We start from the raw sequence: 27,868 nt of genomic DNA on the forward strand, positions 1-27,868 counted from the left end.
ATCTCTGTGTATTTGCTAGGCAAGTAAGGAAAGCAGACCCCAACAATGAGCATACCTTTTCGGCGGCTCTGTAGTTTTGTTAATGGAAGCACCTCCATTGTTTTTAGGTAAAGTTTCTGTCCAAAAAGTCAAATTTTCCTATAGGTTATTTATATGTGACTCCATAATATTTATACGTATATATTATATATAATATATATATTACAAATAATATGTATATATGACTCCATTATATATATTATATGTACTTTTGGCATTTTATGCAACTTTTAGTTGAACTACTAAGAATATGAGCATAAACTTCATAGTAACCGAAGTATCCAGTTGCAAAGACCAATTTAAAAAAAGTAAAATGTACATCATTTAGTGTAACTAATAAAACAAATACTAGATTAAGAAAAGAACTATTTACCTTGACCAGTATTATGATTAAACAATCGGGAATGTAAACTCTGTGAAAAAGGACCACATGTAATTGTTGGCCATAGGACACCACTGCTCCAATGTCCCTGCTATTTCAACCTGCTAGCACCCCTAACAATTTCCAGAACAGCAGTCAGTACATGCAAGGACCACTGCAGCACATAACATTTTGTAGATCAGTGCAACTGAAATTCTCAATCTAAAATGTCTGAGGCTTTCAAAGACTTGAGCAAAAGTGTTTATGAGGGGCTTGTTAACAATAGTCAAAAACTGAAAACAATGTCTTTCAACAGGCAAATGGGGAAATAAATTGCAGTACATTCATATCACACAATGAAAGCGAAAGTGAAAGTCGCTCAGTCATGCCTGATTCTTTGCGACCCCATGGACTATACGGTCCATGGAATTCTCCAGGCCAGAATACTGGAGTGGGTGGCCTTTCCCTTCTCCAGGGGATCTTCCCAACCCAGGGATCAAACCCAGGTCTCCCGCATTGCAGGCGGATTCTTTACCAGCTGAGCCACAACGGAAGCCCATATCACAGAATACGACTCAGCAATAAAGTACCACTGCTACTCACAATAATCTAGATGAATTTCACAGACATAATGTTGAATGAAAGAAGACACGAGAGTATATACCACGTGCTTCCAATTCAGCAACACTGATGGTATCGCAAGTAAGAACAGGGGCTCCCAGGCAGGGTTACAGACAGGAAGGGTATGTAAGGGAGACCACTGGGATTCTGGAAATGGCCAATAGCCTGACTTTGGTGAGGTAATGGACATGTACACACAGGAAAATTCTGTATGTTTAAGATCCGTGCACTTTTACTGGATGAGCATTATACCTCAAATAACAAAAAGGAAAAAAGTTACAGAAAAAAAAAATTGGAAGCTGAATTGTCAAAAATATAAAGTTAGGTAACATCAGTTTATATCACCTTCTGATTCATCTAAAAGTGGAAAGCCTAAACATCAGAAAATTTCCAGGCATTAGTGATTTTAAATTACCCATCTTTTAAATAACCAACCATGCTTTTGGTTTTCTGAGTTTGTCTTGGAGTCAGTTCCTCTCTCTGAGCCCTTGTCCTCTTGCCGTGTGCTCAGCAGACAAGCACTGTCTTCTCTGGAAGAAGGTATCCTGGGCGGAAGAGGCAGAGGTGAACCATGAGATGAAGATACAGGAAGAATCTGTAATCCCTACAGGGATTTCCAGCAAGAAGAGGGAGGCAGGCCAGCCACACGTGGCTGAGAAGTGCCTCCTACAGCAGTCAAACCTGCACAGAACTTACGTCTCACTGACAGATGACAGGCAGGTCAGCCAGCTCTGGGCACGACTGGCGTCAGGTGACATACATCATCCAACAGGTGCAAGAACTCATTTGCCAAAATAAAATTCTTTTCAAATCACGTAACTCTGAGAATTGTATGCACCACTGCCCACTTCAAAGAGGACAAAAGAGCAGAAAGTACAAGCCATCTCCTTTCCTCTCCTGTCCCAGCTTCCTAGACACCCTCTTACTACTCTGGATCTATTGCTAGGAACATTCTTTGCAAGAAAAAGCAAATACTGCCCTCTGTATCTTTCTGTCTAAAACACACACACATGTTTAAACACAGGGGAACCTACTACATTACATTCACTTTTCTATCCCTTACTTTATTGTACTTAATAAGTGGTGATTACACCATATCAATATATAGAGGGAAATCTCATTCTTATAAAAAATTGTGTTTTTCTTTTGGTTGTTTTAACAGGTAACCACATACATGTGGTTCAGTATTTTAGAAACAGATAAAAAGGTCTACACAGTGAAAAGTCTCTCCCCTCCCCTCTGTTCCCCAGTCACCAATTTCCTTTCTCAAAGGAGAAAACATAAATCATTTCTTGTGCATCCTTTTTGAGTTAACTGAAGCCTAAAGGAGCAAACCTATAGAAACACACGTATACACACCCCTATGGGTAAGGAGTGTGCATGTGTGTCTCCAAGGGCACGTCTGACTGACACATATGAAGCCTGTGGCATGGAGGGCAGTGTTCCATGGTCCAACCACTCAGGCATGGACCCCTTTCTCAGGCTTTGTTCCCCTCACCACGCTTCCGCCCTCCTCCCACACTTACACAAGTTGTGACTGTCCTCAAACACCAGCAAACCAGAGCCTCCCCATCCACTTTCCTGCACTCTAGGTTTATACCTTCAATAACCTGAAACTCAAGTCCAAAACCCACTCAGTGTCTCCTCCCCTCTGAGCTGGCTGCTCTCTGAGAAACATCCTTGGACAGCCAACCCTGCCACTATCTTCTCAGTCCTAAGGACTCAGAATGACACAATTATACACACTCCCCTGCGTCTGTCAACCTTTCAGGTCCCCAGACTCTGTCCCCCTTTCCAATCTGCTGTAAGAATGGCACCATGCTCCTCGATTCTGGTCCAGCAAACACACAGCTGCTATTCATCTCCTGAAACGGAGTCCCTTCCTGGGAGGCAAGCTTCCTCTGTAGCTCCCGTGGTCTCTGCACTTCCCTCCATGCTTATGACCACACGTGTCCAGCACTCCTGTGCGACTGCAGAGTCATCTGTGCCCAGGCACTGAGTAGAGTGCTTGGTTCAGAGCTGGGGCTCAACAGCAGTTGTGGGGCTTCCTGTAAGTGATCCACCTTTGTCTTGAGTAAACCTACTCAACTGCAGTGGCATCTTCAGTTTGAAAAGAATATCTCAAAAGTAAGTAGGGAGGACTTCCCTGGTGGCGCAGTAGATAGGAGTCCACCTGCCAGTGCAGGGGACACGGGTCTCATCCCTGGTCCGGAAGATTCCAAGCTGCAGGGCAACTAAGCCCATGCGCCACAACTACGGAGCCCGCGTGCTGCAACGACTGAAGCCCGTCTGCCTCGAGCCTGTGCTCTACGGCAAGAGAAGCCACCGCAGGGAGGAGCCCACACTCTGTAACAACCAGAGAAAGCCCGAGCAGCAAAGAACACCCAGCACAGCAAAAAAAAAAAAAAAAAAGAAAAAGCAAGCACGGAACAATTTCTGTTTCCTCAAAGTGTATAGAAACCAAAACATATTCTAATCCTACAGGTACCCAATTTTATTAAGACAGAAAACCCTGTAAACTTCAGACAGTTTTCATCTTTGCCATGTTCTCTGAAATTCCCCTACTCTGAGCAATAATTTAGGAACACTTCAAGGTCTCCCACCATCACAGCACTAAATCCGCCCGTCAGTTTTCAGTCATTTCACGTGGCCTCAGGAGCACCGTGCAGCTCACGGCTCCCTGCTCCGTGAAACTCCTTCTTCACTGCCATCCTGATGCTCCCCCGACCCCAGCTGGCTCCAGGCTGCGCCTTCTCAGGTGCCCACTGCCGGCCACTTCTCAGCATTAGAGGCCCCTCAGCTGGCTCTCGACCCCCAGCGTCTGCTGACTACACCCTTGAGACCACACTCACTCAGACACCGGCTGCCTCGCCCACCCCCACACGACCATCCCAGTCTGAGACAGTCATCCTGTCCCAAACTCCGGGCACAGGCTTCGTCCCCTCCAGTCTCTTCTCAACACAGCAGCTGTGGTGAGCAGGGTGCTCTGATTAATAAGTCTTTCCTCTGCTCAAAACTCTCTCACGGCTCCACTTCATCCTCCGAGGAGCCTACTCCTTGCACTGGCCACAGGGTCCAGCAAAATCCAACTCCAGTACCACTGCACCCTTTACACCTAGACTCCCCCCTTGTTTACTCCTCTGATCACTGTGCCTCCCTCTCTGTTCCTGGAACCAAGGAACAACCAAGCCTTCTCCTGCCCACTCGAGTCTTCGCCTCTCGACATCTGCCTGGGTCAGGACTCAGCTCTAGTGTCTTGGCTCACCATCTCAGACCCCAAACCACCTTCCCTTCCCTTCTGTGTTAATCTGCTCCATCTCACATACCACCATCTGATCCCGTATGTATCTCTGTAACATCTTTATCGTCTTTCTCTCCCCATTAAAATGTGAGTCCTTCATCTATTTTGTTCACTAAAGTTAAAGTGAAAGTAAAGTCGCTCAGTCGTGTCCGACTCTTTGCGACCCCATGGACTGTAGCCCACCAGGCTCCTCCCTCCATGGGATTCTCCAAGCAAGAGTACTGGAGTGGGTTGCTATTTCCTTCTACTGCGTGCCTAGTAGACACTCAATAAATGTTTGCTGAATAAATGAATAAATTTTAAAATTTCAACTTTACCTATTGGAAACTTCAATTAAAAGTATTTATCTGTTAATCAGGTCAACTGAAACAAAGTTAGACTGAAGAAATATTCCAGCATCCAAAACAAAACGGTGGACTAGGACACTCCAAGTTCCTATTTCCCTCTAGATAACACTGAAAGAACTTCCTGTTCCCCCAGCTCCGCCCCTGAAGCCAGAGAGGGCAGAGCCGACCTTGTGAATTCTTTGTGTGGTCCTTTCTGAGCTGTCTGGAGCCAAGACAAGACACTTGCTCAGAGAAGTCCTAAGACGACCCTAAGCTTTCGCCTCAGGCTGATTTCTAGGCCAGAATGTGGAGCAAACGGGAAACGTGTGCATTGCTGGGAACACAACACTTAGCTGTTGTGGAAACAGGTTGCCAGTTTAAAAAATGAAACACAGAACTGCCGTATGATCCAGAAATTCCAGAAGGCCTGGAAGTAGGAACTTAGATAGCTGCACACCAGCGTTCACAGCAGCACTGTTTACAGCAGCCAAATACCCTCTACAGTTGAATGGATAACAAAATGCAGGGCCACCAGGGAAGGCCAGTATAGCCATGCAGCGGTAGGTTTTTCAGCCTTAAAAAGGACAAAATTTTGATGTCTGCTATAACATGGATAAACCTTGAAAACATTATGCAAAGCGAAATAAGCCAGACAGAGAAGGACGAATGTTGTATGCTTCCATTTGTGTGAGGTGCCCAGGATAGGTAAATGACTGGAAACAAAGCACAGAGGAGGTTCCTGGGGGCTGGGGGAACAGAAGAAAGGGGGCTGCGGCTTACTGGGCACAGGGTGTCTGGCTGGGATGTTGAAATGTCTGCAAATGGACTGTGCTGACGGTTACACAACAATGTGACTGTACGTACTGCCACTGCATTGTACACTTAACATTAGTCAGAAAGAGAAAAACATCGTATATTAACACATATATATGTATTAATCTTAGAAAAATGGGACAGATAAACCAACCTATGTGCAAAGCAGAAACAGAGACACAGACACAGAGAAAAAACATACAGCCACCAAAGGGTGGAAGGGGGGTGGGATGAATTGGGAGATGGGGACTGACATATATACACTGCTATGTATAAAACAGATAACTAATGAGAACCTACTGTATAGCACAGGGAACTCCATTCAGTGCTCTGTGGTAACCTAAATGGGAAGGAAATTCAAAAAAGAGGCAATATGTGTATATACATAGCTGATTCACTTTGCTGTAGAGCAGAAACTAACAGAAGATTGTAAAGCAACAGCACTCCAATAAAATTTTTTAAAAATAATTACAGTGATTGATTTTATGTGTATTTTACCACACTTCGAAAAAAACAAAAGTGAGAAATTCTGTTATGTGTATTTTAACACAATTAAAATGCAATTTAAGAAGTTACCGATAGTTTTGCTAGCTGTGCTAACAGCACTTTAGTCAAGGTTTTATAAGCCTTTTGTTGTTCCGCATCCTCACTAACACTTGGTACTTCCTTTCTCTCATTTCCCATGGCTACAGCGCGGTACTGCTCCACTGTGGTTTTAACTTGCATTTCCCTGATCAGGAATGAGCCTGAGGACCCTTCACATATTAATTATTGGACAGCTAATCAATGAATTGGACACTGTGCAGTGTCTGTTCACATCTTTTGTCCTGTTCTCTACTAGGTGTCTACTGTTTCAACTGAAAGGAGCTCCTGATGCAAGTCCTGGTGGACACACATGCTGAGTCCAATCCTCCCGCGGGGCTGCCAGTATACTCTCTCAGAGACTTCAGAAGTCTCTCATCTTGCTCTGGACATGAAACTGGTACAACTCATCTGGAACTGTCGAGTGGTTTCCATTCCATTCCGTCAAAAATATATTCTTTAGTGCACCAAAGCACACGACGAAGAAATGTTTAAAGTGCCACCTGAAGAGGCCCAGACCTGGAAATTCCTCCCACCAACAGAATGGGGAAATAGGTCACACTGTGTTCATACTACGGAATATGACACAGCAATGGGAATCCATGGTCTACAGCTGTACGCACAACACGGATGACTTCCACAAGCAACAGGTAAAGATGCCAGGAGACATAAGAGACACACTGCATGGCTCCATGCAGAGAATGAGCCAGGGAAGAGTCATCCACGTTGTTTTGTGTCTGGAAGGCGGCTGCCCTTGGGGAGAACAGGAGGCAGCTCTGAGTGGCACCCTGTTTCTGATCTGGCCTAGCTTCCATGCTCAGAAAACCGATTAAGACATACTTGCTATGTGTGTACCTTTCTGAATGTGTGCTGTCAATAAAAAGCTAACAAAAGTTCACTCTGTAAGCAATATGGTGAAATAATATATTTGGAATTTGTTTTATAATAGTCAAGCAAAAACAAAAGTGTGGGCTGGAGTGTGAATAAAATCAGACTCCCCAAATGTTGGTAATTACTGAGTGATGGGAACACAGAGACTCATTAGATTACTCTACTTTCAGCAAAAATGTTCATACCACTTGTGAGTTCTATTTCCACAAAACAGCTCTTCCAAAGGGGGACAAAAATCCACTTACAGGGTCTGGTTCAGGCTTTCTTCAAAAGATGGCATTTTAGCTCCTTTGTATAATTTTTTCAGTTGTTCTACATGTTCTGAGTTATCAATGCCCATTCCCATTGACAAAATTTCAGCTCGGACATTATAATCAATGACAGAAGTTTTCAAGTTTGAAAGTTTTGTAATGTGCACCTTGAATCAAAGAAAAAATACACAGTTTATAAGAACCACACTTAGAACTTTAGATGAATCACAAACATTCTCTCCTGGGCTCCCTATCTCACTGTGCAGTGTTCAATGCACCAGGGCGCATGCCACCACGTGCAAGGGTCTCCTTATCAGAGTCCTCCAGAACCCAGCCTCGTACTAGGGAAATAGGACCAGGTGTGGAGCAAGGGCCAAGATCAAGTCCTGGGGTAAAACCCCAGACAAGACCCATCCATGATGCTGTAACCACACACCCAACTCTTAGATCTTTCTGATTTTCCCTCGCATACTCTCACCTCTCCTAACAAGAAGGCTCAGGCTCCATAGAGGCCCAGAAAGGGCCCTATGCCAAGGCTCTAGATCCTGTATCTTGGACAGTTTCCTCCATTTGTTTTTTTTTCTGCAACCAAAATATTCTCATCCATTTCAGTTTACACAAAATTAAGTAAAACATGGAAATCTGCAATTGTCTGCTTCCTGTTGGTGGGAGGTGTGGCCCCAGGACTTTCCTGGGTTGGGGGAGCAGACTAGGCTAGCAAGCCAGGCGCACCTCCCCAGGGACCAGGAATTGGGAACGCTCTCCCATCCAGAACAGGGAAGAACCTTTCCCCTCTCAGGCTGGGGACCACGCTGCTGCAGGGGGAGAAGGCGGTGGGGCATGTCTGTTTCCCCTCCAAGGTGCCACTGACACGGTTACACTTTGGAGCTGAGGAAGCATATTTGCCACATGGGTTTTCTTTTTTTTTTTTGCTTCATTCTCTTGGCTGTAGTTCTAAAAAAATCCTTGCTTATTAATAAAGTTTCCATTTTATTTCTATAATAAAGAACCACCACAATATTATTATGACATCAACTAAGAACCGCCCCACCCCTGATCTCTTCATTTACCTACACTGGTGGTCTCTACCTTCCCTTCTAAAAATCATTTTCTGGGAGGTGGGAAGGGGGTTCATGTTTGGGAACTCATGTACACCCGTGGCGGATTCATGTCAATGTATGGCAAAACCAATACAGTATTGTAAAGTAAAATAAAGCAAAAATAAAAATTAAAAAAAAAAGAAAAGAAAAATAAAATAAAATTCATTTTTTCCTCTTACTTGTAAATCTTATACCCAAGCTCATCTTTTTCAGTGTTAAGTCTTTTTCACTCTTAGGGGAAAAATAAAAACTTTTAACAAAACAGCTTTTATTAACTGAATTCCTTTAAACTTTATAAATAATCATAATAATTAAGATTTAAGTCTAATAGAGCAAAACTCTGAAATGAAAAGTAGAGTACACGAGGTGCAAGCAGAGTAGAGACGCTGCTGGCCTGAGCACGGATCTCAGAGGGGACGCCCGAGGCCCTGGCCTCGCCTTCTGTCTCGCTGCCCTCCCCCACAGCAGCTCTGCAGGGCAGCTGTCTGTGTATGCATGGAACCCCAGTGCCCCATACAGGTCCGGGCACACAGGAGGTGTTCAATAAGTATTTGGTGAATGGATGAGGTAGAAACCACGAACACAATAAAACCTGTCTTGGAAAGCCTGAGGACGGAATCCTCCACACTGTTGACCACTTTTAAGATCATTCGCAGCCAGACCAGCACACGGCTGTGCTCCTTTGGGGCAGGGACTGCCCCAGGGTCTCCGACCACTGTGGGCAGAGGGCTGTGAAAGGGGACTACTGGTGCTCAACTGACGCCTGGCAAAGAGCTGTAACGGCAGAGACTGTCGCACGTACTAACAACAGTGCCATGAATTTTCTCTTGGTTGTACATGTGAGTACATGCGATTTATACACACATGCCTGTGAGTGCTGGGTTACAACATAAAAGATTCCCTTAACCATAAAACCCATGACCACACATTCATGACCCAAATAACACGGGACAAGCTCTCCTTCACACAGAACCCTTCCTTATCAAATAAGCCTCCATTTATGTGAGGTAAAGATTTATTTAACCAACAGGTTAGAATAATTTGGATAATTTCAGGGGCCTGGAAGATCCCATGGCAGGCTACAGTCCCTGGGGTCGCAAAGAGTCGGACATGACTTAGGGACTGAGCACATTCAAACACATGTTTCTTTTCAAGAAAATGGCATTCTTACCATTGGATCAATCCAAACTGTATTTCCTAAAGCCAGTATCACTTTTGCATCATGCAGTTTTCCAATAATTTTATGATGAATGTACCTAGTAACCTGAAAAAATAATACACGTAAGTAAATTTATCTGAAGCTTTAAGGAAATACTTAATTCTGTATGTGCTCAATAGTTTCACAAGAAGCTTTTCTGCGCCTTTCATTTGAGCCTCACGACCACCCCATGAAGCAGGTTCTGGAGGCCATAATGCCCCGACACCAACATGGGTAACCACCAGCAGAGAAGGACGAGGACAGGTGCCAAATCCTAAGCACACAATATTCCTGCTGCTCCCTAGGAGGAGGCCACACGCTGGGGCTGCTCACACCAGTGACGCTGGGGCTGAGGGGCCCTGGTCTCCGCTACCAGTGGGCTCTCTCTCCCTCTCTCGTCTAACTTCTAAAGAAATAAACATCCATCATTTAAAGACAGGCTGACAGCTGACAGCGGAATGAGAGCTGCGCACCCACATTAGGAAACAGGCAGTGTGGGGCGTCCACAGTGTGGACCTGCACTCAGGATGCACCCTTGCATCTGTCCTCAGTGCCCCTGTCTACAGCCCAGACTTTTTACTTAGCCATCTACAATGGCTTCTTTCATATCCTATTAATCAGGCTGTATGAAACGTAACCTTCCCCTGAAGAATTAAAAGCCTTGTTATGAACAGGAATCACTGCTCTGGTGATGAGCAAGACTGTCTACCTGATCCTCTGGCTACCTGGGACAGCTGTGTGCTCCGTGTCTTGGCACAGGTGGGCTTCTTCGCCTTCAATGCCTATCCGGCCTACTTGGTGACATCCTAGTTACCTGAAGGACCCAGAGGAAACATCCCTTCCTTTGGAAACTTTTCTGGACTCTCTTTCCTTGCCCATCTTCCCAACTCCAGTGGAATGACCTGGTCCCTCCAGAGAGGTAACAGGGGTCTCCACTCTTGTAGCTGCTTGTACTGTTTATTCTCTTTAAGTGACAGTTTATTTTTAGCACAGTGCATATTCCGTAACAATTCTAAGTCTGGAAGCACTATTGATAATGACGGCCAATCATGTCTGGCACCCCTCTGAGGGTTCAGAGCTACGTTCAGAGCACAGCGCTAGGAAGTGCATCCCTGCCAAGAAATACGAAGCATTTCACCCAAACCCAGTACTCCAAATTCAAATATACCTCAACTCCATGTTTATTCTGGGTTAAATATATTCTACAAGTCAACAGATACAAAAAGCCCAAATAACCCACCTTTGGATTCCATTCAATTTCATTGTCCGCGGGTTTCACTCTACAAACGATAAACTCCACAGCTTGTGGGGGCAGTGTGTGGAAACGTTCTGGGAGGTGCAGCAACTGGTCTCTTGTGACGAGTCCAGTCCTGCCTTCATCTATGAATTTCACAAGGACATTATCCAGGGCCCACGTGTCCTCCTTCTGGCTCAGCTCCAACAGCTGAACCCTGCAGAACGAAAGTGGCCTCAGACTAACACAGAGACCCAAAGGGAGACCAATGCCGCCTCAACTCACTTGCTAAAAGCAGACCACACGGCAGTTTCCCCTAAACTGCATGGCTTAACTCCACACTAGAAATAAAACAGCTAGAGTCAGCAAGCGCACTTAGCCGTGATTTATTTATTTAATTCAAGTATAAGGGCTTCCCTAGTAGCTCAGATGGTAAAGAATCTGCCTGCAATGCAGGAGATCCAGGCTTGATATCTGGTTCAGGAAGATCCCCTGTTGAAGGAAATGGCTACCCACTCCAGGATTCTTGCCTGGAGAATTCCACAGTCAGAGGAGCCTGGCAGACTATAGTCCACGGGGTCACAAAGAGTCAGACATGACTGAGCAACTGACACTTTCACTTTCACTTCATACCTATGTATAAAAGACAGTGTAGCATTCTGAAAAGAGGAAATTCCTTTATCTGACAAGTTAAATGTTCCAAGGTTCTCGATCTGGGCTATCATCAAGAGAGGACAGGTGTGGCATTTAGCGGACATGAGAGCACACACCACGTGAGGCAGGATGGAACGCTGACTGCTGCTTCCTGAGCTGACATTAGACAACTCAGATAACCTTGCCAGGGCTTAGTATACACACACAGTGAAAGTTGTTCAGTCATGTCTGACTCTTTGTGACCCCATGGACTATACAGTCCATGAAATTCTCTAGGCCAGAATACTGGAGCCTTTCCCTTCTCCAGGGGATCTTCCCATCTCAGGGATCGAACCCAGGTCTTCCGCATTGCAGGCAGATTCTTTACCAGCTGAGCCACCAGGGAAGCCTAAGAATAGTGGAGTGGATAGCCTATCCCTTCTCCAGTAGATCTCCCCGACCCAGGAATTGAACCAGGGTGTCCCGCATTGCAGATGGATTTTTTCCCAGCTGAGCTACCAGGGAAGCCCGGGACTCAGTCAGCTTATCTGTAAAATGAGAACTGTGCTCATTTTATGGGAATTTGTAAGAATTCCATGAGTTAAAGATGCACGTGTGTGCAGGACAGTGACAGCTCGATGACGGTCACATATAAGTGCCACCCTGTCATCCATGCTCTGTGCTCAGCAGTCCCATGGCCGAAGAGCTTGGGAGTAGAGCTGAGCTGGGCATGTGGGCACACAACCCTGCCACCACCCTCCTGGGAGGCAGCCAGGCTCAGTATATGCACACCGGTCAGATGGACAGAGATGAAAATAGGGATTCAATACCATTTAATGTTACCTTATGCTTCACAACTTGTAGAGATGAAAGAGAGACATTTTACCTGTGAAAAACTGATTTTTCTGCTAACCCATATAATCCAAATTTCTCCATCTTTTCAACAGTTGCTTTATTACTGGAGTCTTCAAAATACTCTTTCATCTCAGCATTAAGAGTTGCACAAAGATCCTCATGTTTATCAACTATACGACCAAAGTAATTTGTTGCATTCAAAATATAAAAGGGTATTATCTGAAATATAAACAGTAAAGTGAAAGTGAAATTTGCTCAGTCGTGTTCAACTCTTTGCAACCCCATGGACTATATATATATAGTCCATGGAATTCCCCAGGCCATAACACTGGAGTGGGTACCGTTCTCTTCTCCAGGGGATCTTCCCAACCCAGGGATCGAACCCAGGTCTCCTGCATTGCAGGCGGATTCTTTACCAGCTGAGCCACCAGGGAAGCCCATAAACAGTAAACATATCCAGAAAACAAACTCATTAGATGTTGGTAGGAATGCAATAAGGTACAGTCACTTTAGAAAGTTTTGCAGTTTCTTACAAAGCAAAATGGTCTTATGTATACAATCACAGGTAACAGTCACTCTCCTTTGTATCTACCCAAGTAACTTTTGCCTACACAAAAATCTGCACTTGAGTATTAATCATAGCTTCATTCATAATTGCCAAAAACTGGAAGCAGCCAAGATGTCCTTCAGTAGGTGAATGGATAAACTGTAGCACACTCAGCAATAAAAATGACCTAGTAAGCCATAAAAAGGCAAGGAGGAATCTTAAATGCAAACTGCTGAATGAAAAGTGGGTTCAAAAAGCCTACACACTCTATGACAGCAACTATATAACATTTTGAAAAGGGGAAAACTACACAGACAGTAAAAAGATAGGTGACTAAGAGGAATTCTGGGGAAGGGTGGGTAGAGCACACAGGGGGTTTTCAGGGCAGTGAAAGTCCTCTGTGTGATACTGCAATGGTTACATGTGTCACCATACATTTGCAAAGTCTACAGAAGGAACACTGCAAGGAGTGACCCTTAAAGTATAGGTTTCAGTTAATAATAATGTATCAGTATTGGCTCATCCATGTCACACATGTACCACAATAATGAAAAATATTAACAATAGGGGAAACTGGTGGGGTCTGGGTAGGAGGGAGTGAAAGGGGAATTCTGTATTTTCTGCTCAGCTTTTCTGTAAAACTAAAACTGCTTGAAAAATAAAATATATTAATTAAAATAACAATAACAAAAGAGCAGATGCGTAAAAACCACCCACACCACAAGAGCTGCAAGGTATCCCTGTCCATGCAGGAAGCAGCACTGGGAGGCAAGAGTGTACCCGAAGGACTGAGAACAGGAAGACCCCACAGGGCAGCAGGTAGTCACTGAGAGCACACTGGGCCTGGGTGATGAGGGCAGCTGACGCTGGAACATTTCCATGCACTCTGACAGTGGGGGAAGGCTGGGCCCATGAGATTTCCACACTGTCCACCCAGGGACAAGAGAGATGAAGGAGGAGAAAGGCCAGACACACCTTGGGGGAGGGACACAGAGCCAGGGCATTTCAAACATCTCAGAAACTGTGTTCTCATTTTTTTTTTTTTCAACAAGACCTGGAAACAACTGAAGTGAAAACTCTGTGAAATTATAGAATCCTGATCCACATCGCCTCCTTAAATTTAGGGGAAAGGAATTTTATCTAAAAATGAACAACAGCAAAGTATCAAGGTCAAATTCCATATTAAGTTATAAAATAAAAAAGAGAATAAGCAGCAGAATAAGTTGCTAGACACAATGAAAGCCACTAGGAACGTGTATCCACAAAACAGATGAAAACTGTAACCTCCACTTTCAAAACAAGCTGCCTTTCAGCTTGTTAATTAAGAAATTAATTAACCAAGAAAAGTGATATATAAAATGACAACATAAATCACAATTTTAAACTGTAGGAATGAAGTGACAGAACTTGGGAAATAATTAGAAATTAAAGAAAAAAATCATTTCAGCAATAAAAACTGTATTAGGGTTGAATGGAGATTCACCCCACCTGCCCAATCTGCTCCAGAGAAAACTGTCTCTGTGCTAGCTCCCAGGATTTGTGACTGTGACCTCATTGGGAAAAAAGGTCTTTGCAGATGTAATTAAGCATCTCTAGGTGAGGAGATTACTGTGGATTATCTTGCTGGGCCCTTCAGCTACCGACAAGTGTGCTTTGTAAGAGGCACAGAGAGAGGCGAAAGCGATGAGGTGGTGAAGGCACAGCGTGGAGGGACGCAGTACGAGCTGAGACAGCCAAGGAACACTTGCAGTCAACAGAAGCTGTGAGAGGCAGGGAGAGGACGGTCCTCCCGAGCCTTCCGATGGAGCACAGCCCCCCACTGGCACCTCGATTTTAGACTCTGGCTTCCAGGACGGAGAGAATAAACTTGTGTACAACAGCCCCGGGAAACGAACAGCACAGCCACACAAGAGGGGAGCACAAGTATGAACGAACCCAACAGACGCACCTTAGGGGAAAGGGAAGGCGAGAACAGAACACTCAAGCTCAAAAGGAAGCAGAGCAATCAAACAGAGTCGCAGCAAAGTGACCACTCAACTCAGGGACTCTACTTGCACCTCAGAATATCCCCAAAGGAACAGTCATAGATGCTCTGAAAAGGGCTGTGTAATCATCACATTATTTTTAATAGTCCCCAGAGGTAAACGACTTTCTTTCTTAAAATATAACTGAGGACTTCCCTGGTCGTCCAGTGGTAAGGATCTGCCTGCCAATGCAGGAGACGCAAGTTTGATCCCTGGTCTGGGGATGTCTCACATGGTGTGGCGCAACTAAGCCTGTTCCCTACAACTACTGAGCCCGTGCTCCGCAACAAGAGAAGCCACCACAATGAGAAGTCCATGCACTGCAGTGAAGAGCAGACCCCGAACGCTGCAACCAGAGAAAGCCCATGTGCAGCAATGAAGACCCAGTGCAGTCAGTACATAAAGAAACAAAATTTATATTTAAAAATTTTAAATATAAAATATTTATATATAAATATACATGTATTTTAAATGCTTAAATATATTTATATTTATATAAAACAAAATATTTAAAAATAAAAAATATATATATAATTTAAAGTATATATATATAAATATACATATTAAACTAAAAATTCCTTAAATTGTTTAAGTGGTTTATCTATCTTCCCAATGTAATCTTTGTTTTCTGAACAAACTGGTATCTTGAAATAAGGCACCATATAAGAACACATACTTAATGTCAGATTAATGGAGGTACATTAATACTGTCATAATTATATTCTATTAAATTCTACCACTCAAAAATGAAACTTGTTCATTAAAACTAACCATTAATCATTGGACAAAGGATCTTTAACAGAACTTACTTTTATGTATCCAAGCACCGGTAGAGTTTGGCTGGATAACTTCCTTGGTATGTCTACTTCTGGATTAACATGGTGCCGGTCAGGACAGATCCTTCTGTCTCTGAAAAAAAAGAACAGGATTTTAAGCCCAGAAAAAAAAATTTTTTTCAACATGAATTTTAAAGTATCCTTCAAGAAAATTAATCTATAATTGAAATCAGAGATGCTGTAAAGTAACCATATTAAATCCTTTAGATGACACTAACAGTATGTAAATAAGTGGAAAGGTATCCTAAAAATTAACTGGCACTGAGTAAACTTAAAGGACAGAGTTACATCATTTCTCCAGACAGCCTTAAATGTAACATGTAAATAAACAAAATATACTTCCAAAATAAAGATTCTGAGTCAGAAACACACCACTATAACCTACAACAGAGGCCAATGAACCTCTAAACCAGAAGCCACTTAACCCAAACTGAGAAATAGTTAAAGCTTCAGTTTTAAAAGTCAGTATTTTATTTAAAAGCATTATGGAAAGTGTTGCTAATAACGTGTATAATGTACCACAATGGAAAAAAAAAGTTAATTTCAACAGTTATCTTTAAATTCCATCCAGTGGATATCTATCAGACTTCTACTACCTAGTCCCAGAGATCCCCTGACCAGCTACTGGCATCGTGTCTGGATCCCCAAGAGACCTCCTGAGTGTTAAGATATACCTGTGCTCTCCAAACTCATCCACAGAATCAACGCATTTGTCAAAGCTCCAGCAATGTTTTTGAAGAAACTGACAAGCCTATACTAAAATGAATATGGAGATGCATTAGAATTAAAATGCGAAAATAACCATTAACAAGAGCAAAGTCGGAGGACTTACATACTATTTTCCAAGACCCACTACAGTACAAGCTACCTTAAGAAAGTGCAGTACTGGTTTAAGAACAAATAAGTAGACCAATGTAACAGAGAGCATCCACAAACGGATCACATATACTATTGTCTATTTATGTCAAAGGCACCAATTCAGTGAGAACATAATGATGTTCTAAATAAAGAAAGCAGGAGCAAGGGATTATCCATACAGAAAAAAGTAAACCTTGTCCATGTCAAACACTATACACAAAAATTTATTCAATATAGATTACAAACCTAAATGTGAAAGCTAAATCTATAAAGCTTCTGGAAGAAAACAGAGAAGAATGTCATAACCTAGAGATAGGCATATATTTCTTATCTAAGAACACACAAAAAATAGTAACTGTAAAGTGCTTCATAAAAATTAAAAATATCTGTTCACTGAGACTCTTGAAAGAGTGAGGACTTCCCTGGTGGTTCAGTGGTTAAGAACCGACCTGACAATGCAGAGTACACAGGTTCAGTCCCTGGTCTGGGAAGATTCCACATGCCACAGGGCAACTGAGGCCATGTGTCGCAGTACTGAGCCTGCACTCTAGAGCCCGCAGCCACGACTACCGAGCCCAAGCGCCGCAACTCCCGAAGCCCGAGCGCCTTAGAACCTGTACTCTGCAACAAGAAAAGGCGCCACAATGAGAAGCCTGCGCACCACAACTAGAGAAGAGCCCCTGCTCACTGCAACTACAGGAAGCCCGAGCACAGCAACGAAGACCCAGTGCAGCCAAAACGTATTAACGAACTAAAAGAGAGTAAAAAGGCAAGCCGCAGACTGGGAGAAGATTCTCAACGCATATCTGCATATCTCTGACAAAGCAATTATATCTAGAATAAACAAACTATTCTTATAAATCCATAAACACCTCTTTCCCATTTTAAAAATGGGAGAAAGACCTGAACAGGCACTTCACAAAAAAGGACGGTCACATGCCCCACAATCATGTGGAAAGACATTCAACATCATGAATTCTTAGAGCAATACATATGAAAATCACAGTGATCTACTCCATGCCCCCATGAATACTAAGAGTTGGTGAAGATACAGAGCAATTCAAACTCTGTCATAACAACTGATGGGATCATAAAGTGATGAACCACTCTGGCAAAGTTAAACATGTCTGCCTCATGACCCAGCAACCCCATTCTGAAGCAGACACCCAAGAGAAATGGGTGCACATTTCCACAAAGAGACACGTACAAGAGTGTTCGCAGCAGCTTTATACATAAAGCAACTCGCAGGCCCATCCAGAGGAGAATGAATAGAGATATAAGCACACAGTGGAATTCTGAGCCACAAAATAAATAAATAAAATGCCAATACATGGACGAATGCCACAGACAGCTGGCTGAACATACCACAATTCCATTTATATAAAATTCAAAACCTAGCAAAATTAGTCAGTGTTGGTAGATAAAATTAGGGTGGTTACTTCTGGAGGAGGAGCAAACTGGGAAGGAGATGGAGAGGACCTCTAAGAGGGTCCTTCAGAGCTGGGTGTGGTTCCCATGGGTTGCATTACTTATATAACCACCCTCAAGCTATAAATTTACCATCTGTGCAATTTACTGCATATTGTATTTCAAAAAAAAGATGACTGGCTCACTTGCAAAAACCAAAAGCCTTAAGGTACGGACAAAGAGGCCTTCTGGCTTTTCTATCTTCTTTGGCTTCCAGAACCCCCGCAGTAAACTCGTACAGCTCTGAAGGGATCTTGGCATCTGCTCGCTCCAAGTAGCGCAGGACCCCAACTGCGTGGCAGGCGTTTCTCTCCGATAGCAGCAAGACAGATTTGGTCTTTTTATCTCCCTGTTCTGCAGAACCCTTAAAATTGGGGGCGAATAAAGGAAGTGAATCATCCATATCAGTCTAAATGATAAAACTTTACAGACTCTAAGTTTGTCATTATGTAGAAAATGCTAGTGAAATATTAAATAATGCGTAGTAGTCAAACCTGTTCAGTTAAACTCTGAAAATGATCAGACATGCAATATAGGCGTTCACCGAAAGTTTTTGGTGAGGAAGGAAAGCTGAAGTGAATAACACACGAGGCATCGGTGATGGCCAAGAGTGGGGTGCAATCATCTGTTAGGGCTGCAGAAAAAGAAGTGACAATCTCAAAAGAGGCTGGGGTTTCACCACACGCACTTCACAGAGAAAATTCCAGGGACCATACTTCAAAACATTTATTTCATTTTATTGTTGAGATACAAGGAAACTTCTTTCCCATTTCTTTTCCCAAAACTTCAAAGCTCAGTAATTAAATTTCAGAAAAAATAGTCTCCTTTTTAACTTGAAAAATGCCTCTATTACAAATCTAAGCTACCCATGTAATGTTTTCATTTATTTAATACAAATTGACTTTTGTATTTCCAATACCAAATTTAGTGATCATTGATGACAAGTTTCATCACAGGCATACATATATATGACAGTGATTCTTAAACTCAACTCCAGGGAACACATCTGGACCAAGGATTGCTGACCACTGCCCTGGAGATACCTGAATTTCACCTCAATATCAATTAATTGAAGTTAATTTTCACTTTGAAATTAACATTACTAATACATTCTCAATAAATCTGAGAATAAGAAATTTGGAGAAGAGGTAAATAAATCAATCAAAGAATAATTCCCATTAGTTCAGCCTTCTCTAAATAGAAATAGAAATTAAAATACTTACCTAACACAATGTGAGAACCAGAACTTAACTTCTTCTTCCACTGTTGTGAAACACTTTTTAAATTAAAAATCATTTCTTTATGCATTTTCAAGCAAAATATAGAATTGCTTTCTACCACCTGAAGATGAAACCAAAGGGGCCAGTTCACACTCAGGAATATAAACTTAAGAGATAATTTTTCATCAATAATTATCAATTACATCAATATATACCATTAAAATGATCTGTGAGGGGGTTACCTCACTGATCCACTAATTCCAAGAATGAGACGGTTATAAATTTAAATAAATATGCTTTCAAACTTCTATCATTTATATCTAAAAACTTGCTTCAGTGAAACAAATATTATTTTGCTAAAACTATTTTTCTTCCTTTTAAAGTAATGTGTTTGTGTGTGTGTGTGTGTGTGTGTGTGCTTATGTGCATGCATACTTACCTCTGTAGGGGTATGTGTATGAACACATGAAATTTCCGGTACTATTGTCCAGAGGGGTTTTCCCACTACACCACCTGTGCATTTTTGTTGGAGTGTGGATGCACTACTGCTTCTTGTGTATGTGGCCTTGTTGCTACATTTTAGTATTTATACACAACGAGATTAAGTCTTCGGCCAATTTATTTGGCTTCTCTGGCTAAAATGATGATACATCTTAGTGTCATCATCTCTACTTTCTTAAACAGAGGGGACAGAGGAGGCCGCCACTTGGGCATGAACCGGCTCCTTCCCACACTCAGCCAGGTTGCCCTTTGGCTCTGACGCCCTCAGTGTCAGCCCTGCTGTCCTTTCTTACTGCCACCAGTGTTGCTTTCTGGCAGAGCCTGTTCTGATGCTGAATTTATACAATTTTATTTTCTTGTCAAATATTTAACTATTCCAGTAATTCTCTGATGACTCCGGATTCAGCCACAGTGTAAACAAGCCATAAGCACATTCCATGCGTGGCAGGGCTCACCTTACACACTGTTTCTGTCTCAGCTGCTGAACAGGTGAAGATCAAGGTCTTCTGTGCCTGACTTGGGATGAAATCAAGAGTCTGGAGTAAAGTAGAAGTTTTTTCACATTCCAAGCAAAGATGTACTACCTGGTAAAGAAACACAAAAACACTGGGACTTTAAAAAATGTTCAAGGTGCTCCAGTTTTCCTTTTTATGGGAAAGTCATAATTTTAATAGAGAAGAAGTTATGTTTATGTTTTTATTTAAAAAAAAAAGCAATAGAAATTCAAATACATAATTCCAGATTTGTATATGAAATCAATGCAGTAATCTTTAAATATTAAGCCACGAATAAAGGTTACTGGCCTGTGCTCACCAGCCCCCAGCATGCACACCCACAACGAAATACCTGCTGGACGCAGCCATAGAGGGCAGCCTCTTCCATGGCCGTGATCACAATGTAGGGGTCGTTCATGAACTCTTTGATTAAATGCTCTATATGTCTGTTCCAATGAACTCCAACTGCAACAATCTGATGTGGGGCAGATTCCCTTTCTTCAACTTCCATGTTTTTTTTAAAGTTATCTAATATAGCAAACATCTAAAAAATTAGTATAATTAATTTCATTTTTATTTCAAAAGAAACTAAGAATTAGTTTGACAGAACACAAAAGGTAAAGAGTGTACATTTTCTGTTCTCAGAATTGGGAAAGTCTTTAAACATTAAAGCAAAAGAAAAAAAAACTAAAAAGGAAAAATGTTAAATATAGACAAAATTAAAACAACCAACTCTTTGCGATGCCACAGACTGCAGCATGCCAGGCTTCCTAGTCTTTCACTATCTCCCAGAGTCTACTCAAACTCATGTCCATTGAGTAGGTGATACCAACCAACTATCTCATCCTCTGTCTCCGCCTTCTCCTTTTGCCCTCAACATTTCCCAGAATCAGGGGTTAACAGAGGTAATAAAGGATTAATCGCCTTATATAAAAACTTCTACTGTACAAACTAAGTAGAAAAAGATAACCCCACTGAAAGAAAACAATCCAAGGAAATGAAACAGCAGCTCAGAGAAGACTGGGTACAAATGGCCAGTACGAATCAATGCTCAATTTAGCAAACTGTCAAGGACACAGAGATTAAGTAAATCAGACTCCATGTGTAACAATCAGCCTGGAAAAGGAAGCTGGACGAGGGCCTCCTACTGCTAGGGGTCCAGCGTGTGTGGTCTCTGGTACACTGCCTGATGGAGTGCAAATTCATCTACACTTTCAGAAGGGTCAGTGTACAAGGCAGTGGTCCAGATATTAACTTTGAAAATAAGAACTGAGACTTTAGAGGAGTTCAGGAACCCTGCCCAGACTCACACAGTCAGTAAGTAAGAAAGCCTGGACTTGACGCTAGGGCCATCACTGCCTCCACAGGAATGCTCCAGGCTGTCACTGCTTCCAACAAATGCCTTCTAAGAATTCATAGCCTCTGATCCATTAATCCCCTTCCTAGGAATTTATCCTAAGAAAAATGTGTGCAAAAAAGATGTGTTTCTTCAGCCACACACACAAATGATCCTAAATATCCAAATATAGAGCAATTATAAAACAAATTATGTTGTGCCCATAGGATTCAATATTAGGTGGACAATAACAATCATGCTAGGGAATAGTGAGTAGCAGTATGCACAGTGCTGTTCCCTGGGATGCAAGTTACAAACTAATACACAAAATAAGGTCCTGATAACAGCAGAGTAATGCTCAAAATTCTCCAAGCCAGGCTTCAGCAATACGTGAACCGTGAACTCCCTAATGTTCCAGCTGGTTTTAGAAAAGGCAGAGGAACCAGAGATCAAATTGCCAACATTTGCTGGATCATCAAAAAAGCAAGAGAGTTCCAGAAAAACATCTATTTCTGCTTTACTGACTATGCGAAAGCCTTTGACTGTGTGGCTCACAATAAACTGTGGAAATTCTGGAAGAGATGGGAATACCAGACCACCTGACCTGCCTCTTGAGAAATCTGTATGCAGGTCAGGAAGCAACAGTTAGAACTGGACATGGAACAACAGACTGGTTCTAAATAGGAAAAGGAGTATGTCAAGCCTGTATATTGTCACCCTGCTTATTTAACTTATATGCAGAGTACATCATGAGACATGCTGGGCTGGAAGAAGCACAAGCTGGAATCAAGATTGCCGGGAGAAATATCAATAACATCAGATATGCAGATGACACCACCCTTATGGCAGAAAGTGAGGAGGAACTGAAAAGCCTCTTGATGAAAGTGAAAGAGGAGAGTGAAAAAGTTGGCTTAAAGCTCAACATTCAGAAAGTGAAGATCATGGCATCTGGTCCCATCACTTCATGGCAAATAGATGGGAAACAGTGGAAACAGTGTCAGACTTTATTTTGGGGGGCTCCAAAATCACTGCAGATGGTGACTGCAGCCATGAAATTAAAAGATGCTTACTCCTTGGAAAAAGTTATGACCAACCTAGATAGCATATTCAAAAGCAGAGACATTACTTTGCCAACAAAGGTCCATCTAGTCATGGCTACGGTTTTTCCAGTAGTCATGTATGGATGTGAGAGTTGGACTGTGAAGAAAGCTGAGCACCAAAGAATTGATGCTTTTGAACTGTGGTGCTGGAGAAGATTCTTGAGAGTCCCTTGGACTGCAAGGAGATCCAACCAGTCCATCCTAAAGGAGATCAGTCCTAGCTGTTCACTGGAAGGACTGATGCTGAAGCTGAAACTCCAATACTTTGGCCACCTGATGCAAAGAGTTGACTCACTGGAAAAGACCCTGATGCTGGGAGGGATTGGGGGCAGGAGGAGAAGGGGACAACAGAGGATGAGATGGCTGGATGGCATCATGGACTCGATGGACATGAGTTTGAGTGAACTCTGGGAGTTGGTGATGGACAGGGAAGCCTGGTGTGCTGTGATTCATGGGGTCGCAAAGAGTCGGACACGACTGAGCGACTGACCTGAATTGGACATTAATTATATGTATCAACAGACACCAGAATTACAAAAAGGAAAGAACTACTCTAAATTAGGAACAACTGATTACCTCTGAGTGTTAAGATTACACATGTGGGGGTTTTTCAAGTGTTCTTCTCTATTTCTCAAATTTTCTAAAACAAAATGATTGATTTTATAACCAGAAAAATATTAAGTATTTTAGAAAAATCTCCCTAGGAAAGAATGTTTGCTCTTCAAAGCACTTTAACATTGGGTAGAAAATTCAGATAAACATTCTCTCATCTTAATTACAGCAGATAAAAGGAAAATTTTTTCAGATTAACCAGCTTTTTCCCAACTAAACACATTTCCTGATTTCTAAAAGACTTTCAAATTTTTCTCTCTCTATATATATGCTGCTGCTAAGTTGCTTCAGTCGTGTCCGACTCTGTGCGACACCACAGATGGCAGCCCACCAGGCTCCCCCGTCCCTGGGATTCTCCAGGCAAGAACACTGGAGTGGGTTGCCATTTCCTTCTTCAATGCATGAAAGTGAAAAGTGAAAGTGAAGTCGCTCAGTCGTATCCGACTCTTCACGACCCCATGGACTGCAGTCTACCAGGCTCCTCTGTCCACGGGATTTTCCAGGCAAGAGTACTGGAGTGGGGTGCCATTGCCTTTTCCGATATATATATGTACACATATATATAAATATTTCTAAGTAGTAACGACATCTGAATGAACGTGACATACTTACTTGCTCTTTAGCTTCAGAGAGTAACACTTCCACCTCATCCAAAAGTAGGTGACAGAGTCTAAGAAACAATAAGCTTTGATACTGGAGAAGTCTCAGGAGACTATGTGGTGTTGTAACAACCACATTGCCTACATTTTAAAAGAAAACAGAGTTAACACTTTAGATTTTCCACACGTGTTTCTAACATCTCCTTTGCTAAGATTTCACACACTTTCTAGAAATGCCTTTTAATAAAATAAAAACCTGTTTTTCTTACTCAGGTGGGTACACAAGATGCCTGCCTGGGCCAGCCCCTGTATTTTCTGATTAAATACCTGGGTTTCCACCAGGTTTTGAGCTCCTGAAAGGCAGGGTAGGGTTTTAGTCAACACTAAATAAACAGTAGGTGTTTACTACATAGTTGATAAATCAATGAAAAGACAGAGCTTTCTCAGTAAAACAGATATAAGCCAAGAGTACACCCTGACTACCTACACAGATACATAGCTGATAAGTGAGGCCAGCCAACACACAAGCCCCGGGTGGCTCCCAGGTCTGCCTGAGCTGGGCTGCACTGTGTGCTCTAGGGAAAACCAAATAGCCTGGAAAGGCTGCTTACACCCCCTTGGAAGCTTCATATTTTTGGCTTCATCTTTGTGGAGTCCGATTGTTAACAACACAGGATGAAGAGGTCTGCAGGATGCGCTATAGTCTCCCAATAATTCAAAAATAAATTGGGCCTTTTTCCAACCAGGGCACACGATAACTGCCAGAGGCTGCAAAGACAAACAAATTCAATATAATTTTGGACAAAGGTTAAAAATCACAGAAAGTGTACGTAAAAGCATGCAGGACACCTCTCTGTATGCAGGAAGCACTACTAAGTTTTTGCCATCATCACTGTCATGTAGGTCAGAAAAGCCAAAACATAATCTCCTTAGAATGGATTCAGACACACTGACTCAGCTTCTGATAGGGTCTAATCTAAAAATCACTTGTGCACAAGTAAAAATCATTTCATCTGCAAAGTTCCCTTACAGGCAAGCGAGGTCCTATCTCATTTCACAGAGGAGCAGCCTAGGGCAGAGAGGTGGGAGCAGTTGCCCAAGGCTGTGCAGCTAAACATACAGCAGCAACAGGATCTCAAGCCAGGCAGTCTGGCTCCAGACCACACAAGGATGCACCAACGGCCTCCTGAAAAGGGCTGTGAGAAAGGGTAACACCCCTTCCTTAGGAGAGCAAGATTCCTGCTGCACCTCCTGAACTCTGCCCTCCTCTATGCCTCAGGGCTCTCTCTCGAAGGGGCACTGTCTGCCGACACCTTCCTGAACACATGGCCTCAGTTAACTGAAGACAAGAACAAGTCTGCTCTTTCTTTTATGCAGATCCAGGCAAGCACCAGCTTCCAGGGCTCACACCTAAATGCAGGCTGACACTGGAGACACGGTCGAAATAGGACGACCACAAACGGCAGGCCTGGACATTCTTTCCTGGCCCAGCCAGGCCAATCTCAACACAAGCTTCCTCTCATCAGTGGGGTCAGCTGCTACCTGAGTGATATAAATGCACCCACTTAATATTATTAAGTCAATACATCATAACACAGACAATGCAGATTTCCAAAGAAAACTCATCAAACCACAAGGCATAATTAGATAAACCATTATCTTTTCTAAGATGAAATCTGTACTGCTATTTTTCACCTTATAATGAGTGATGGAACCACCCGTAGTGTATCTCTGGGGAGAAGAACTGAGATCACACTCATCAGTTCCCTGACAGCCAGACCCCAACAAAGCGGATGGTACACCCCCACCAACGGACCCTCACATCCACCTTCTCCCCTTTCCATCTGGCTTCTCAGCTATTTTCCGGGAAAAATAGAGTAGGGTTACAAAACAGTGAATAGGGACAAGATGACAGAAAATCTAAATTCATGGGACTTCACTAGGGGTCCAGTGGTTAAGAATCTGCCTTTCAATGCAGGAGATGTGGGTTTGATCCCTGGGCAGGGAATTAAGATGCCACACGCTGCGGAGTAACCAAGCCCGCACACTGACCTAGTGAGCCCTGGTGCTCTGAAGTCCACACACCACAATTTCGGAGTCCACACGCTGCAACTAGAGTCTGTGCGCCACAACGGAAGAGCCCACGTGCCACAACTAAGACCTCATGCAGCCAAATAAATAAAAATTTTTTAACGATAATCTAAATTCAAATCCCACATCTTGTCACGCTTGTCAGCAGGTAAGGACTTTTCATGAGCTTAATTTTCTCATCTATAAAATCGTGAAAACAACACACAGCCTGACCATCTCAAGGGGTTGCTGTGACAATTAGATTCAGTCAATGAAATAATTCTAGAAACTGCACATTCATCACGAAAAGACAGGACGCTCCTGACTCAGACAACTGCCGACAACTAGGGATTCTCAGTAAGAATCAGTGTCTGTGTTGAGAAGAGTTTCTCACAGGACAGTCTCTGTCCTCAATTTTAACGTAACCTAAACTTAACCAAAAGTCAGGCGTCAAGTTTAAAATAAACTTTTAATCCACTTTGTTGAAAAACAAAACTGTCTTCAACTTACTCCGTTTCTACTTGGCAATGACTTGTAGCAGCCCCCTGTTTGCAGAATCGTAAGCATTGGTGGAAGGTACAACAAAGGGTCATTTCCACAGTGTGAAATGACCACCACGTCGCAGCCACGTGCTATGGGAGGCCAAGAGTAAGATTCAGTGTGGCTGGGGCCTGGAAACTTATTTCTTTGAAGAGCCTACAAAACATCAACAACAACCAAGACAACAATAAAGTACAGAAAGCTAACAGACCCCTCTCACTGCTTACCTTACCCCAACAAGTACTCACTGCTCAATCTGGTGTTTTCCAACACCTAACTCAGTAAGTCCCCCAGACATTTTCCAGCAGTGAACTCCTGCTCAAAGAGACTCTTTGCTTTTCTGGGCTTCAGACTGAAAGGATCCAATAGGCAGTGTGTTGAAGGACCAGGTACTTAATGCTTACCAGAGCAAGGATGTGGTTTCTCTTCCTTCTTCTGATAAACTGCTGGTGCATCAGCTCCACTTGCAAAGTTTTTGTTTTGTAATTCCCCAAAACAAACATGCCTTTTGTTTGCTTATTTTTGTATATAACTGTCACTGAAACCCCCCAAATGTTCCACAGAGCTCTCCAGCTGCACGGATGCGCTCCTCCACAAGGCTGAACTCGCCAGCCAGCCCGTCAGTTCTCTGAAGACCTCATCCCCCAGCCCTGAGCCCCAGTACCTGGGACTGGGATCTTCCTGCAACGTGGACCTCTTCTCTGTAACTTTTTCAGGTGAATTTCTTGGTTTGGTGGAGAACAAATTTTGGCAGCTTCTCGACAAAGGGTACAGAAGAAGGACATTTCAGACTTTGCACATGTGAAAATACCTCATTTCATCCTCACTCTTCACCAGTGGTTTGGCTAGAGACTTCCACGTTGGAAGTCACTTTTCACCAACATTCTGGAGTCAGTGCTCCTCTGGTGACCCATGGACAAGTCTGAAGCCATCCTGGTTTCTGACCCTTCCAGGGCTAGGTTTCTTCTCCCTGGAAGCCTTCAGCATCTCTGGATCCCTTTCAATTCAGATGTTTCATAGCAACGTGTCTACGCTCTTGCTCCTCAGTTGTGCTGGGTCTGGGGTCAGCAAACTCTCTTAATTTAGAAAGTCATAACCATTAAGTCTAGGGAGTGTCCATGTGCTATGCCCAGGATTTTCTGCCCTCTTTCATCATTCTTTCTAGAAATCCTACTCAGATATGCGACCTCAAACTGATTCTCAAATTCTCTTTTCCCCCTATTTCCATCTTTCTGTTCCACCTTCTGATGTTAACTTCTATTTTACCTCTCATATTTGCTTTTTTCTTTCTATAGTATTTTTAATTCCTGCTGCTGCTGCTAAGTTGCTTCAGTCGTGTCCGACTCTGTGCGACCCCATAGACAGCAGCCGACTGGGCTACCCCGTCCCTGGGATTCTCCAGGCAAGAACACTGGAGTGGGTTGCCATTTTCTTCTCCAATGCCTGAAAGCGAAAAGTC

General features: G+C 42.9%; 1 protein-coding gene across 1 annotated transcript in view; it reads right to left on the reverse strand.

Moving 5' to 3' along the window:
• The window catches only part of TDRD12 (tudor domain containing 12), a 76,510-nt gene that overhangs the window by 2,446 nt on the left and 46,196 nt on the right, over positions 1–27,868 (reverse strand). Inside the window, exons 13-27 of the mRNA XM_040253852.1 lie at positions 26,380–26,565; positions 24,411–24,567; positions 23,813–23,940; positions 20,505–20,696; positions 20,114–20,242; positions 19,161–19,278; positions 18,432–18,571; positions 18,084–18,301; positions 15,586–15,685; positions 12,237–12,424; positions 10,724–10,934; positions 9,457–9,549; positions 7,180–7,352; positions 1,457–1,566; positions 56–116 (exon numbers count right to left, since the gene is read on the reverse strand). Of these exons, the coding sequence (XP_040109786.1) occupies positions 56–116; positions 1,457–1,566; positions 7,180–7,352; positions 9,457–9,549; positions 10,724–10,934; positions 12,237–12,424; positions 15,586–15,685; positions 18,084–18,301; positions 18,432–18,571; positions 19,161–19,278; positions 20,114–20,242; positions 20,505–20,696; positions 23,813–23,940; positions 24,411–24,567; positions 26,380–26,565 (2,204 nt within the window). The remainder of the gene's footprint in view (positions 1–55; positions 117–1,456; positions 1,567–7,179; positions 7,353–9,456; positions 9,550–10,723; positions 10,935–12,236; positions 12,425–15,585; positions 15,686–18,083; positions 18,302–18,431; positions 18,572–19,160; positions 19,279–20,113; positions 20,243–20,504; positions 20,697–23,812; positions 23,941–24,410; positions 24,568–26,379; positions 26,566–27,868) is intronic.

This window comes from Oryx dammah, unplaced genomic scaffold (genome assembly GCF_014754425.2).
Source record: "Oryx dammah isolate SB20612 unplaced genomic scaffold, SCBI_Odam_1.1 HiC_scaffold_13, whole genome shotgun sequence".
Taxonomy (NCBI): Eukaryota; Metazoa; Chordata; class Mammalia; order Artiodactyla; family Bovidae; genus Oryx; species Oryx dammah.